The sequence below is a fragment of the Rhinopithecus roxellana genome, chromosome 8 (genome assembly GCF_007565055.1).
Source record: "Rhinopithecus roxellana isolate Shanxi Qingling chromosome 8, ASM756505v1, whole genome shotgun sequence".
Classification (NCBI taxonomy): Eukaryota; Metazoa; Chordata; class Mammalia; order Primates; family Cercopithecidae; genus Rhinopithecus; species Rhinopithecus roxellana.
This window is the reverse complement of record NC_044556.1, coordinates 95,118,515-95,133,349: the sequence shown is the minus strand read 5'-3', so window position 1 is coordinate 95,133,349 and position 14,835 is coordinate 95,118,515. Positions and strand designations below refer to the sequence as shown.

The following is a 14,835-nucleotide window of genomic DNA, read 5'->3' as shown; positions in this document are numbered from 1 at the left end:
GACATTTAAGAAAACACTGGTTCACAACAGTGGGACTTAGTTGCGCTGAGTGCCTGTTATATGTCAAGTACTGTGCCAGGCACCTTCTACTTACTTACAATTTCATACATTCATCATAAGATCTCAGTGAGGCAGAAATTACCATCCTCGTGAATGGAGGAAACTAAGTCTCAGAGAGGTTAATAACTTTCCCAGGGACATATAGATGGAAAGAAAACAGGACACCAAGTTCATAAACTTCATTTCCTGGGTACCTTTGAAGCACAGGAAAAATCAGTGAGAGACAGTTATGTGCTCCTGGACATAAAGGCCGAGAAGCACCCTGTGGGAGTGACACTAGAAAAAGGAGCTCAGAGGGTGAGTCCCCTTCCAAGTTTTACCTGTGAGCAGGGCTAGCGTTCACAACATCTAACAAACAATATGGCAGCAGTGTGCACTGATGAGAGTGGGCACAGGCCGAGCACAGGAGATGGCATGTCTGGGGTTGTACCGGCATGCCTCAGCACAGAACCTTGGTCCTAAGCCTGCTCCTGAGAGAGCGCTTGTCTTGCATCCACTGCTGTGTGAACCCAGGGAAGGGCTGGAAGGTAAAGGAGAAGATCATGGTGCCTTGGCCACGATCAGGGACAGGGTTCTGATGAAGCGCCACTTCTTTTTTTTTTTTGAGACTGAGTCTCGCTCTTGTTGCCCAGGCTGCAACCTCTGCCTCCTGGGTTCAAGTGATTCTCCTGCCTCAGCCTCCCAAGTAGCTGGGATTATAGGCACCCACCACCACGCCCAGCTAATATTTGTATTTTTAGTAGAGATGGGGTTTTGCCACGTTGGCCAGGCTGGTCTTGAACTCCTGCCCTCAGGTGATCTGCCCACCTTGGCCTCACAAAGTGCTGGGATTACAGGTGTAAGCCACCACGCTTGGCCTCCACTTCTAACTTGATCTTCATCCCAACCGTTCTCCCTCCTTCCCTCTCGTCATCTCCCGCTCCCATCCTCCACCTCATCCGCCACAAGTGTACCAGCAAGAATGTGGGGCTTGGCATGTATTGGGCCAGTATCTTCTCATGTTACCTCCCATTATTCCAGTTCAGTGGATTCTCCTGTTTAGCACTAGTGAGCTATAATGAGGATTCTCTGTTCTGTTTTCCCCCATCATGTTGGGGATGAGTAAGATCAAACCTCACCAGAATCTGAACTCCTTGAGAAAAAATAACAGCATTCAGCTTTTCTGACCCAAAGTCTTCAGACACAAAGAATGTCTGGACTGGATAGTGACTTTTTTAGTTATTACCTCTTGTAGGAGGAGGTAGAGATTGTCACCTTGATCCACTCTTATCAGAGATCCACTCTTGTCCAATTATCGGAACTACCTGATGTCTTCCCCGATAAGGAAGCACACTTATGAGGCAGAAATGCTAAATTATGACCTCACCCCATTTCCCCCTCATCTTATTCCACACACACATTTATAAAAACATGATTTATAAAGGATGTCTGATCACAATGACGGGAGCTACATGGAAGCCGGGATTCTGTGCATTAGAACTCTGAATGATTCTTAATGGAAGGAAGTAAAGAAAGTAGAGTGTGGGAAAGCTAGCGATTCCTGAACCTGGATGTAAGGCATAGGTGGCGCCATCAGCCACCTTAGGCAGTGACTTTACAAAGGAGTAGCACAAAATCAGAGAGTGTAGCTGAGTTCATTTCATGCTTCCCAGATCAAGATGGAGAAGGGAGAAGGCCGGACGATGAGAGGGGAGTGAGCCGTGGGCGTAATGGTTCCACACCAGAAGTTCTGAAGGTCAAGGTCCAGAAGCCAAGCTTCAGCTGGGCAGGCTGCATCTCTGCAAGGCAGCCTCAGATGTTCATTGTCAAATAGATGAACTGGGGGGGGGGGGGGGGGGGGGGGGCGGGGGGGAGAGAGAGAGAGAGAGAGAGATGAGGGGTTGTTGTCCTTCCATGTCCCTTCCAGTCTCAGCCTCAGGAGTGGCCCCAATTTGCTGACATCACAGGAGATCTGCTATTTGATCATGTTGCCTGCCAACTTGGATGCCTGTCTCAACAGGAAACCATTTAAAAAAATAAATGAATTCTCAGCACTTGACATTTTCTGGAGGTTCTGAGTCCTTTCTGAGTGAGCTCACATCAAGCACAGATGGTAATACAGAGATGGGAAAATGTGCTTTCTCCTTGTTAAGAGGACAGCCTTGCTGAGGCATCTTGGGCAGGGCAGTATTAAGTGCCTTTTCCTTGTTGATGAGGGCTCCTCTCACCTTTGGAAGAGAGGTGGCCCTCCACCATGGAGGGGCTGCAGGAAGTGGAAGCAGGTTCTGAAGCCGGTGGGTGTTACAAGTGAGCTGAAGGAGAAGTAGCATGGAATTCCTCCTCATTTTCTCTCCTGAGTCCACCCTGCCTCCTCCTTCCCAACAGCTTGCTTATCACAGCATGGTGACTTGGGGCAATGTGATTACATGAGATGGTTTTTTTCTCCCTTCTCTGTCCTCCTTCCTGGGCACAGCATATATAGTATGGGGGTTTCCGTAATGAAAGGTGCACAGGCTCTTTTAGGAAAGTGACTGCAGGTGAGACCAATTCGGCCAGGAAAAGCTCCTGTTGCTTCTTTGGATGGGTCAGGGGAGAAGAAGAGGGACTTTAAAACATGGATACTTCAACTTGGCTGCACACTGGACTCACCAAGGGGATTAAAAAAAAAAAAAAACAATGTTTGGGCCTCACCCCCAGAGATTCAAATTTAATTGATCTGGGGAGTGGCTGGGGTATCAGAATTTTTAAATCTCCCCAGGTGATGCTAGCATGCAGCCAGATGTAAGGATGGTAGGTTTAGAGGGAGAGAATGCAATGGTTTTCCCTGTTGTCCTGCAAAGTGATGATATAGGGCAGGGCAGGAACCCATTCCAGTCCCTACACCTGTGGACACTTGGGTTGGAGGTGTCCACACTTCCACCTTGAATCTGCAGCACTGGAATACTTCCTCCATGCTGCTGGTGCTCTGGAGCCTTTGACTAGCCAGGAGGCCACTCAGTAACAAACCTTCCTACTCTCTCCTTTCACCGTGGACCAGGGACAGCCATCACACTTTTCATGTCTTTTAGTGACATTACTTATCATTTACCTTAAAGTAAATGATAAATAAAGGTGGACCTAGGGGTCTCTCTTGTTTTCTTTCTTTCTTTTTTAAGAGACTTGCTATCGCTGTCATCCAGGCTAGAGTGCAGTGGCGAGATCATAGCTCACTGCATCCTCAAACCCCTGGCCTCAAGCAATCCTCCCGCCTAGGCCTTCCAAATAGCTAGGACTGCAGTTACACACCACCATGCCCAGCTTCCTCTTATTTTCATAATAGAATAGTTTGAGCGTGCACATCTTTCTTTGGAATCTTGGAGTGATCAAAGGGGGTATATTTATTACATGTGTCCTACATGCTGAAGGTGAAAGACAAAACTAGAGAAGAAAAATGCCCAGTTTCTGTTCTCAATGAAATAATAATGCATCCAGGGATCTGAGATACATACTTGAGAAAATTAGTGACGAGTCAACGTAATTGCCAAATTATATGATATTATTATAAAGCAAAACTTTTGGCGTAATATATTAAGGCCTATGTCTCTTTCTGTAAATGGTTAAACTGAGGCACAGAGCAGCCTGATTAATCGAAATCAGAGCACAAAAGAGGGGAGGAGGTACAATCCTCTAAAACACATACTGTCATCAAGCTCTTTGTCTTTAAATATTCAATAAAATGTTATCCAAACCCAACGTTACTACTGAATTTGGAAATGAGCTGTGAGTGTGAGTATGGGAATCCGTGGAGAGGAGAAACCCCAGAGATTGGGGAGGAGCCACAGGCTGCCTGACTTTAGTGTTGTTAGGTAGAAGAGAAAGCAGACCTAGAAAGAGAGATACAGGGAGGGAAAGAAGGAAAAGGGAGATGAAAATTACAGAAACCACTGAAGGAAGCTGCTCCACAGGGTTCCCTCTGCCTTTGGGCAGGAGAATGTCTCAAGAGCGTTCTCAAACTTTATGTGCACAGAAATCACTAGGGTCCTGTGGGGGCGACTTCCATTCAGCAGGTCTAGGGCAGGGCCTGGCACTCCGCATTTCCAACGCTCTCTCCTAAGTGCTATCTGTGCTGCTGCTGGCCCATAGACCACCATCTGAGCAGACGGGGTCCACGGGGATCCTCTGGGGAAGGGGTGATTGAAACCCCCTGGAATCCTTCTCCCACGCCTCTGACACTCGGACCCATTGTCTCCCACCCCCATCATTGCTATGATGACCCCGGTAACTGACCAGTTTTGTACTTGTCAGAGTTTGGGGGAGCATCATGGGAACCACAGGACAACATGAGCAAGTGAGAGTGAGCAAACCGGCAACTGGAAGGCAGGCAGGCTAAGTTACCCAAATGACAGAAGGAAGAGAAGGACAAGAAGGCAGTCTGCTCACTCACTCAAGTCAAGGTGATTAATCTCTCTATGCCACAGTTTCCACCCTGCAAAATGGGGATACTATTGGTACTTAGCTCACAGAATTATTGTAATGGCTCAATTGATTACTTAATAAGTAGTATCTCAAAAATATTAGCTATTTTGTTGTAATCACTCCCACAGCTAGATGTCAGCCCTCGCATGAAATCATGGGTTCGGCAAACATTTATGGAGCTTGGACTCTGCCGGGCCCTGGCTGGGTCCCTGAGCAGAGGGTCTGGATTGGCCATACCTCATTTATAGTGAGATGAATGAACTCCTTGTTCTTCGTACTGAGAGCCTGGAACACCCCTGATAGGAGAGACGGGGAAAGGCATCCTTTTAAAGAAAATTCCTTTACCAAGTTTGTTTCCCAGCGACCAAAGGGCCCTTCAGTGGAGCCTGTGGGGAAGCTGCTCCATCTGGTGGTAAACAAGGACTTTCATTAAGGACAGCAGCAGGACACCGGCTGAAAGGGAACTTCTCTGAATGGAGGGAGGCCTCCAGTCCTGTAGCAAGCCAGTGGTCACCTAAGCCAGTCAGCCGGCCAGCAGCTCCTGGCGCCAAAGCAACTCCCCTGTCTTAACCTTCTGGGGGGTACAGGGCCCTTGAAATCCATAGGCCCCAGAAAAAAAGCACATGTACATAAACTTTGGCATGAATCTGAAAGTTGTTAGTCTCGCCCTTGTAGGAAGGGGCTGTGGGCGCTGTCACAGGACAGGAGGAGTCCAGCGGCACAGGAGAGCATGCCAGCACTGAGCTGGAGGCTGGGTCTACCACATGGTGTCACCTGAGCAAGTCACTGCTGTCTCTGGGCCTCAGCCTCCTCCACACCTTCAGAAGACGAGGTCGAGCCAATCAGCCCTGGCTTCACTTGAGAATCTCACAGGCAGCTTTAACAATACAACCCAAAGCGGGGCGGGGGACTATCACTGAACACAGGAAATGGAAGAGAACCAACAACCAAACACGGCGACTGGGTCTTATGTGGATCCTGAGTCAACCAAGCTACTGTAAAAAGGTGGCCTGGGAGATTTGGGCATGGACTGGGCACTAGAGAACATTGAGGGTTTGCTGAGAATTTTGTTAGGCATGCAAATGGCATGATGATGCTAAAAACAAGTCTATCAGCTTGAGGTATTCAGATGAATGGACAGAGTTTCTGAGATCTGCTATTAAATTATTTAGGGGAAAAAAGTGTGTGTTGCGGGAGCACAAGGAAAAAGTCAGCAAGATGATAATTTTTGAGGTTGGATGTAAAGGTCTGGAAACACCTGGTGAATCTGTATAACTCCCGATGCTGTGTGCCACCCCTGAGATTCTAATAGAATTGGTCAATTGTGCAGCCTGGTCATCAACATTTCTTTAGGCACCCCTGGAGATTGTAATGTATAGCAAAGTTTGAGAAGTGCTGGTGTGAGGTGCATGGGAACCTATTATGATTCTTTATATCTAAGTGGAGGGTTGACATTTTTACAATAAAAAGTTAAAATGATACTGGAGTAAAGCTCCATCCCTGGTAATTGTAAAAGTTCTCCAGGTGAATCTAATGTGAGGATCCCAGAGTGGAAGGTGTTAAGCCTATAATATTCCTCTATTATAAGAACAAGCTGAGGCACTCTCACCCCTCTTGCTGGGAAGGATTAAGCCTGGGTGGTTTAGACAGGGAAAGAGCAATTGAGAGAAGAGAAACTAGCAAATCTCATTATTTCTAGGGTTAGCTCTGACCACCCTGTAAGTCTAATGAGTGATTCCCTTTCAGGAGACGTCTTTCTAGAATGCACCTCTCACTAGCTACCAATAACCCCTGGGGAAAGCCCAGCCTCCTGGCTTGATATACTAGCCCCTTTGGGGCCTGCTGGTCTCTCTGTGGTTTTCTCTCATCATTTCTTAATCAACACATATTCATTGATTGTCCATAAAGTATGGCTTTCCTGGAGCTTAGAATCTAGAGGGGCTGTGCTTCAAGCAAGCAATTAGTGTTCTAGTACCAAAGAAGCAGAGGGAGCTGTCATGCTGATAACCGAGGGTCACAGCCCTCACCTTTTAATTTTAATTTTAATTTTATTTATTTATTTATTTAATTTTGAGATGGCGTCTCCCACTGTTGCCCAGGCTGGAGTGCAGTGGCACAATCTCAGCTCACTGCAACCTCTGCCTCCCAGGTTCAAGGCGTTCTCCTGTCTCAGCCTCCCGAGTGGCTGGGATCACAGGTGCATACCACCATGCTCGGCTAATGTTTTGTATTTTTAGTAGAGGCAGAATTTCACTATGAGCTGGTCTCGAGCTCCTGACCTCATGATCCATCTGCCTCAGCCTCCCAAAGTGCTGGGATTACAGGCATGAGGCACCGTGTCTGGCCCCCTGCCTTTTTTTTTTTTTTTTTTTTAATCAAGTATTCGTACCTCGAAGTGGCCTATGGAATATAGATTAGAAAATACCAAGCAGGACCAGCTGCATAATTTGTGAGGCCCAGGGCAAAATGGAAATGCGGGGCCTCCCGCTCCTAAGTTATTAAGACTTTCAAGATGAAAACGCTAGAGCATTAAACCAAGCATGAGGCCCCCTTGGGGGCATGGGTCCCTTGGCACCTGCACAGAGGGCATGTCCTCGTAGCCACCCCGGTACTGAGTTAGAGGCCCTGGATATGCTTCATTCAGCCCCACCTTCAAAGCCACCTGTGAGGGGCAGGATGGCTATGACAATAAACTGCAAACACTGAAGCTCACGGGCACATAGTCTCTCTCTATTTGTGGTGTAACAAATCTTGTTTAAGGTAACTGAGTTAATGTCTAGGGCTTACAGGGTGGGGAGGTGGGGAGGAGGAGGGACAGAGACTCTCCTGTTTCTATATGTTATGATGGGATTTAACCTGAAATTGAACCTTTCCTCAAACACAAGGCACAAACCTGCCCCCACCCCATCATCCTCCCAGAGGCACTATGAATGTATAAAGAAAGGCGATGCTAAGAAACACGCTGCAGGGGAGGCTGGCACATTCTGCTCTTTAGCTAACAGCAGAGGCCCACAGGTCCGCGCACATCAGACCATGGCTCTCTGTGGTCTGTCTTTGCCATTACTTTCACCAGGCTGTTTCCCATGCACTCACAGGAGGGTGACTGAAGATGCCGCCCCGAGTGCACCCTCAGCCTCGCTGGACACTTACGGCTCGCATTCTCCAGCCGGACCAGGCAGTTGAGGAAGTCATCGAAGTCCATCTGGAGCTCCTCATCCGCATATCTGAGCACGATCAGCTGTAGGAGGTGGCTGCTCAGCTGAAAGCCTGTGGGGATGAAGGAGGAGACCCAGGACCTGCTGTATCTGAGCCCCGAGGTGAGTCTGCACCTTTGAGGGAGCTCCCAGGCAGCCGAGGAGAGGCCTCAGAAGAGGGAGCCGCTGTTTCACTCCTCAAAGCTGGGGTCCCCACACCCAGTGGGACTGCTGTCCTTGGTGTGAATGCAATGTGAGAGTGTGAATCTGCAGTGCAGGGGCGAGTGTGCGGGGGACTCGCAGGCATGCTTTCTGTGTTTAATGGCTTCCGACTTTAGTGAGTTCATGATCTTAGTTTTGACACCCATGTCCCCCATAGGGTCTCGCTGACTTTACAGGAAGCTTGGTTTGGGGGAACTTAACACTGGTGGTGTCTGAGCCCCACACCCATTCCTACACCAGCCTCCCCTCGTGTTCTATGTCTCAGGTCACTTCCAGCTGTGGCTCTAGAACGTTTCTCAGAGGGGATGCTGCTGCCCACGGTGAATGACACTGTGCCAGGGGCCCATTCCTACACACCCACGATGGAGGAGGAACGCCAGGCTACAGCCAGGAGGCCTGGATCTGAGCCCTGGCACTGCTCCAGCCATGGCATATGGGTTCAGTTCTCTGGGCTTTGGTTTCCTCATTGTCAAGTGAGGGGTTTAGACAAAGTGAAGTTCTTTCTAGATCCGATATTTAGTGCTTCTATTTTTTTTTTTTTTTTTTTTTTGAGATGGAATTTTGCTCTTGTTTCCCAGGCCGGAGTGCAGTGGCATGATCTCGGCTCTCTGCAACTTCCGCCTTCCAATTTCAAGCGATTCTCCTGCCTCAGTCTCCTGAGTAGCTGGGACTACAGGCGCCTGCCACCATACCCAGGCTAATTTTTGTATTTTTAGTAGAGACAGGATTTCACCATGTTGGACAGGCTGGTCTCAAACTCCTGACCTCGTGATCCACCCGCCTCGGCCTCCCAGAGTGCTAGGATTACAGGCGTGAGCCACCGCACCTGGTCAGTGCTTTGATTTCTCATCATTGCCCTTAGAGGTGATTTCTTTCCCCCTTTCGTTTTGGTCTACATGTTCGCTTTCTAGGAGGTGTTCACAGGATTGTTCAGAAATCCACCCAGGCTCTTTCTGGTTCTTTGTAATTTCGGCGGAGGAGCAGGCAGGTCAAGAGCAGAGCACAGAGTCTCTGGAGCCTGCACGGCAGTGCTGGCTGCCGGCCTTGGCCAGAATCCTGGTGTTTGGGGCTAGAGGAGGGGGATGAGGGGCGATCCTTCCTACGCCACGTCAGGGTAGGAAAGACACAGCCATGCCCCTCCTCTCTGAGCGCTCCCTTTGTCCCCTGCTCAGTTCCTCCCCCTACCCTGGAAACAGAGTCACCATCTCCTAAGAAAATCAGGCACCCTTCTCAGCCTGGCACTTTGCTCATTTGTAAATCATCTGATTTTATTCTCCCTCACATAGGACCCGAGATGGTCCTGGCTGTGTATACTTCATCCTTTTTATCAGGCCTGAGCCTGGACTTGTTTCCAGATTTTGTTTTCCCTGGGAGGGAACACACTTTAAAAGGTTCAGGAGGCCCCTGTCTGTGAGGTGTGCTTGGTGAGAAGCACAGGCGGCCTAGTGGGCGGGAGGTCTGCAGAGCTCCCACGGAAACTACGGTTGTGTGTGCAGAACATGGGACCACAGAGAGGCCGACGGCCATCCAACCCCCAGACAAGGGTGGGAAACGCCACCTGGAGCCCAGCCTTCGGGAAGGGGAGCAGGGTGTAAACTATGATGCAGTCATCCAGTTTGGATTCAGAGTTTGCTGCTGATAAAGCCCAGGACAGGGCCACAGGTGGCAGAGGGGCGTGCAGCCCACAAACCATGGGCGCTGCATGCTCTGTCTCATCCACGGTAACAACCATCTGAGAGCAGAAATGAGAAGTTTGCAATCACTACAGCTTGCCACCAAACAGCCATGTGTTAAGTACTGGGCCAGAAAACATGGTCAGAGGCTATGAGGCCTCCAGAGGGCAGGCCAAGTTCAGTTTTAGCAGACACATTTAAAAAGTTTCTACCAGTGTTCACAGTGGTTTAAAATGAGGGCCCTGGTGTCAGCAAGTGAGTCTTGGGTCTGAACCCTGGTGCTGCCACTCCAAGGGCCGTGGCCTTAAGAAGCACCAACTGGGCTCAGAGGCCCACCTCCTGGGCAGCAGAGAGAAGACCTGCCATCTGCTCAGGTTGCCCATGGGCAGTACCTGGCATGAAGTCAGCCACCTGCATTCCAGTCTTTTCTTTACCTGTAGCTTTCAGTGCAGTCCGCAGTTCATAGGTAGATATAGTGCCGGACTTGTCGGCATCAAACCGAAGGAAAAGGTCCTAAAGGGTGGAGAGCAGAGGCATTGAGAAGGAGCGCACCTGAAAGGCATTGCCAATGGCAGTAAGTGGGTGACAGCCAGTCCGGGGGAGCTACCCTCCAGGGGCCGCAGAGGCCACGGTTGGACTGGGCCTTCCAAAAAAAGTCAGTCTCCCTTTTGTCTTCCTTTCCATCTTGGGTGGAAGCACGGTGGTACTCCCATAAGCATCGGAATAGCATGATGCTGTTTTCCCTTCTCCCCTGTCTGAATACAACTCCCCTAGCCTGCAGCCTGCTGCACCTTTTTAAATCCCCTCTGCCCTAGGCGCACAGGTTCCCCCAGAGGCCAAGCCCTGCTCCAGGTTACATACAATCCACTGCTTCAGCTTGTCCCAGAACACTTTGAATTCATCAAACTCCAGCTTCCCATTGCCGCTGGTCTGTGCCGTGTGGGTTAAGGGAGACGTGAGTAGCGTTTCAGCCTGAGGCTCCTCGTGGGACCTCAGCTCTAGGACTGCAGATGGGGAGGGCTGATGGGCTGGCCTGAGTGACACAGGTTTGGGGCCCTGGGGAAGTGGTTTTAATGGTTAAACCACAAATCTCTGAAGAGGGGAAACGGCAGAGGTGGGATGGGGATGCTCCCAAAAAGTTCACAAAAACAGAATTTCGTTCCCTTAGACGGGATCCCAAAGTGGCAAGAAGACCCCCACGTTCCTTCAAAAGCTTCCCACCCCTGCCCCTGGGCAGACTTGTGCATCTTGATTCTGATCCAATTTCAGCTTCGGGGTCCCCCAGCTTTGGGTTATTTTCTGCGAAGAAGACTATTCTGCTGGCTAACGATGTCATGTTCTTGGAAAGTCTGAACTATTGAAGATTACTCTACTGTGCTTAAAGCCCGGGATCCATGTCTATTTCTGCTCAAATATTTGGAAGGATACGTCCATCAGGGAAATGATGTTTTTACAGGAGATCAGGCTTAGCTTCTTGAATTTGATGTCCTTTTCTGAAATTGCACATGAAAGCTGAATTTGGTTGACTCCAATAAGATAAACCTATGTACCCATCTGCTGAAAGCCCAATAATGTGGCTAAATCCAGGGCTGCTGGGGGCTGTGATGTGGCTACTGTCTTATGATGCTGGTGGGAGTAGAAGTTAACATGACCTTTCAGAAGGAAAATTGGAAAAATGTGAAAAAAGCAATAAAAGTGGGAATACGCCTTCATCCATTTATTCTAGTTCTAAGAATCCCTAGCAAAGAATTACATATGAAGATTTTTGTCATCACATTATTTATAGTGGCAAAAATTTGGAAGTGAAATAATGACCAATAGAAAGGCATGGTCAATACTTTAGGCTATGTCTATGTAATGGAGTATTATACAATCCTTAGGAATCATGTTTTTGCAGCCTATTTAATGGCAGATTTAAATTTTTTGGAGAAATTTGTACTCTCATACTACTGCTGGTGAAAATGTGAAATAGTCACTTTAGAAAACACTTGGATAGTTTTTAAAAACATTAAACACAGAATTGAACAATCCTCTTAACTAAACGTATAGTTAAGAGGATAGTTACGCCACCATGTAACCATAGACTGTGGCATGGTGATGGAACCATCCTCATTACTATATACCCAAGAGAAGTGAAAACATATGCCCACCCAAAAAACTTGTACAGGAATGTTTACAGTTGCATTATTCATAATGACCAAAAACTGGCAACAACCCACATGGCCACCAATAGATGAATGAATAAACAGAACGGGGCCCATCCATACGATGGGATATTATTTGGCTGTAAGAAGGAATGAGGCATTGATACATGGGTGGACTTTGAAAACATCATGCCATGTGAAAAAAGTCAGTCAGAAAGGACCACATATTGTATGATTCATTTTTTTCCCCCTGAGACAGAGTATGGCTCTGTTGCCCAGCCTGGAGTGCAATGGCACGATCTTGGTTCACTGCAACCTCTACCTCCCAGGTTTAAGCAATTTTCCTGCCACAGTCTCCCAAGTAGCTGGGATTACAGGTGCCCGCCATCACGCCTGGCTTTTTTTTTTTTTTTTTTTTTTTGTATTTTTAGTAGAGACGGGGTTTCATCATGTTGACCAGGCTGGTCTTGAACTCCTGGCCTCAGGTTATCCGCCTGTCTCGGCCTCCCAAAGTGTTGGGATTACAGGTGTGAGCCACCGCTCTCAGCCTATGATTCCTTTTATATGAAATATTCAGAATATGTAAATCGAATCTATAGAGAAAGAAAGTAGCTGAGTGGTTGCCTGGGGCTGGGGGAAATGGGTACAGGGTTAACACTGTTAATGGGTAAAGGGTTTCTTGTTGGAGTGATGAAACGTTCTAACATTATATGTCTACGCATGTGGCACATATGTACATACATGCAGATACACATGTGTTAAGAGTGGTTATTTATGGTGGCGAGATCATTTGTGATTATCTTTGTCATTAGGCTTTTCTGCATTTTTAAGAATTTTCTACTATAAACCTGCATCATTTTTGGAATCAGGAAACAAAGCTCTTTTAAAAGTTGGCTGGGAGAGCAGGGAGCCTGGGGAGTTGGGGGGGGACCCAGGCAGTGTGGTTGCTGGTCCCTCCATAGGCGCCCTGGGACCCCAATGTGGGCAGCACTTACTCTTTTGCAGCACAGCATTTAAAACATACTCAAGTTCCTCTGCTGTCACCTCCATGTCCTGTTGAAGTGGAGACAATTGCTTGTTATAGCCCTTGGCACCTTCTTTTTTAGTTTTTTTTTTGTTTTAAATCAGTTCTGAGCTTGATTTGGCTCAAGTGACAGACCAGCCTTCAGGACCCTGCTCTGGGCAGATGTACCTATCTCCTGTGTGGCTGCAACTACATGTCTCATATGTCACATGTTTTAGGGACATGCCAGCCCAACTAGGAGAGAGCCTAACTTGAGAGACGTCTCAATCCAGGAAAGCGCATGGAAAGCTGGGCAGGGCAAGGCAGTGGTTTCCCAACTTCCCTGAGGGTCAGAACCACTCCTAGAATTGTCCTAAGCTCCTCAGATGGTTCCTATGTCAGAGGTAGTTTGGGAAAACCAGACTGAGTCTTCCTCTGCACCGTAGAACCGCCTGGAGAGCTTTAAAACTGTCCCGCATCTGGGGCTTACCCCAGGGACCCTTGAAATCAGAGGACCTGGGAATATGGTCCTATTTTTAAGATCTAGGGGTTGATTTAGAATTAAGAATAAGGGTGAATGATTTAGAATTAAGAATAAGGGTGAATTTCAGAATCATGGATCTAAGGTGCTCCAGGAAATCTCTGCAGCCCCCACCCCGGAAGCTGGTTAGAAATGGAGAGTCTCAGCCTTTTTTTTTTTTTTTTTTTTTTTGATACAGGGTCTTGCTCAGTCATCCAGACTGGAGTACAGTGCTGTGACCACAGCTGACTGCAGTCTCAATTTCCCATGCTCAAGCAATCCTCCTACCTCAGCCTCCCAAGTAGCTGGGATTATAGGCAGGCACCACCATGCTGGGCTGATTATTTTTGCAGAAACGGGCTCTCCCTATGTTGCCCAGGCTGCTCTTGACCTATTGATGAGGAATCTGTGTTTTTTTCCCAGGATGCCCAGGTCACTTTATACACATGCATGTTTGAGTAGCACTGACATAGACCTCATTTTGGTCAGGGTTTTGCACTAGCCGTGTGGAATCCTGCAGGGTGCTTCTAACACATGTTCGCCCTGAAGCCTCTGGGCCTGGGGAATGGGGGTTTGGGATGTTTGGTGTTGGTAAGAAAGCACTGCACCAGCCAGGCCTCCACTGAAAGAGGAAGAAAGAGAAATGGAGCCACGTGCCCAAGTCATCCAACTACTTGGAAGAAAAGCAGGACATGAGTCGAGGAGGGCTGAACTCTAGAGGTACTTTTCTGGTTGTTAATCAAGGTCGACTGAAACTCCTGCAGCATTCCCCGCTTCCCTCGCAAACCCTGGATCTCCATCTCACAACTCCTGTCCCTCCCGCATTCACTCCTCTGAGCCTGTCATGTGGGGTCTGACCCAGCATGCTCCAGATGGCGCCTGGAGCAGGGAGGTCACTACTGCCTTCCCCCCTCACCACGCTCTGTCCCACCCAGGGCTGCGCTCAGCCACCTTCCTGCTGTACTTTAAGCAGTCACATGAGCCCCCCTTTTCTCCATCCCATGCTGTGGTCCCCTAATCTCCCTGCCTTGCCTATTTATTGCAGTGCCTAATATACTACCATTAGACAGCCCCTAGGTTTAGATATCACCACTCCAGGTGACCCCTTTCATAATTCAGGAACCCCAGTTGAGTGAAACACAGGAAACTAATAGAGTCATTAGCATCTTGACATGAATTAGTTCATCAGCTCATTTTATTTATGGCTCCAAGGGAGCACCTGTGGGGCAGTTTCTAGAAAGACTTCCCTCCCCCATGCCTAGCAGGTAGAGGAAGAGCCTGGATCTGTGTGAGGCTCCATCCAGGTTCTCCAAAAAAGAAGCTGAATAGTGGAAAGGACTGGGATAGGGTGGGAGACAGGAAGTTGCAATTGAATAGGGACCTCCTTGAACATGATCCCCTTTACTACAGCAGACAAAGTATTCTAATGGCAGTGATTTTCAGGCAGAGTTCAAAGGAGCCACCTCTTCAAGCCTTGCTCTAGCCTCCCAAAGAAAGCACCTGGGGCCCGGCGTGGTAACTCATGCCTGTAATCCCAGCACTTTGAGAGGCTGAGGCTGGAGGATTGCTTGAGCCTAGGAGTTTG

General features: G+C 48.4%; 1 protein-coding gene across 3 annotated transcripts in view; it reads right to left on the bottom strand.

Annotated features, from left to right (window-relative positions):
- Window positions 1–1,445: 1,445 nt before the first annotated feature.
- The window catches only part of CAPN9 (calpain 9), a 54,387-nt gene continuing 40,997 nt past the window's right edge, over window positions 1,446–14,835 (bottom strand). The window contains exons 13-19 of one of the 3 annotated variants that reach the window (XM_010374043.2): window positions 12,723–12,780; window positions 11,012–11,076; window positions 10,445–10,513; window positions 10,018–10,096; window positions 7,645–7,761; window positions 4,732–4,790; window positions 1,446–1,878 (exon numbers count right to left, since the gene is read on the bottom strand). In XM_010374043.2, the coding sequence (XP_010372345.2) occupies window positions 1,852–1,878; window positions 4,732–4,790; window positions 7,645–7,761; window positions 10,018–10,096; window positions 10,445–10,513; window positions 11,012–11,076; window positions 12,723–12,780 (474 nt within the window). In that variant the 3' untranslated portion in view covers window positions 1,446–1,851. The remainder of the gene's footprint in view (window positions 1,879–4,731; window positions 4,791–7,644; window positions 7,762–10,017; window positions 10,097–10,444; window positions 10,514–11,011; window positions 11,077–12,722; window positions 12,781–14,835) is intronic. The other 2 variants (XM_010374042.2, XM_010374044.2) reach the window with 2 other exon arrangements.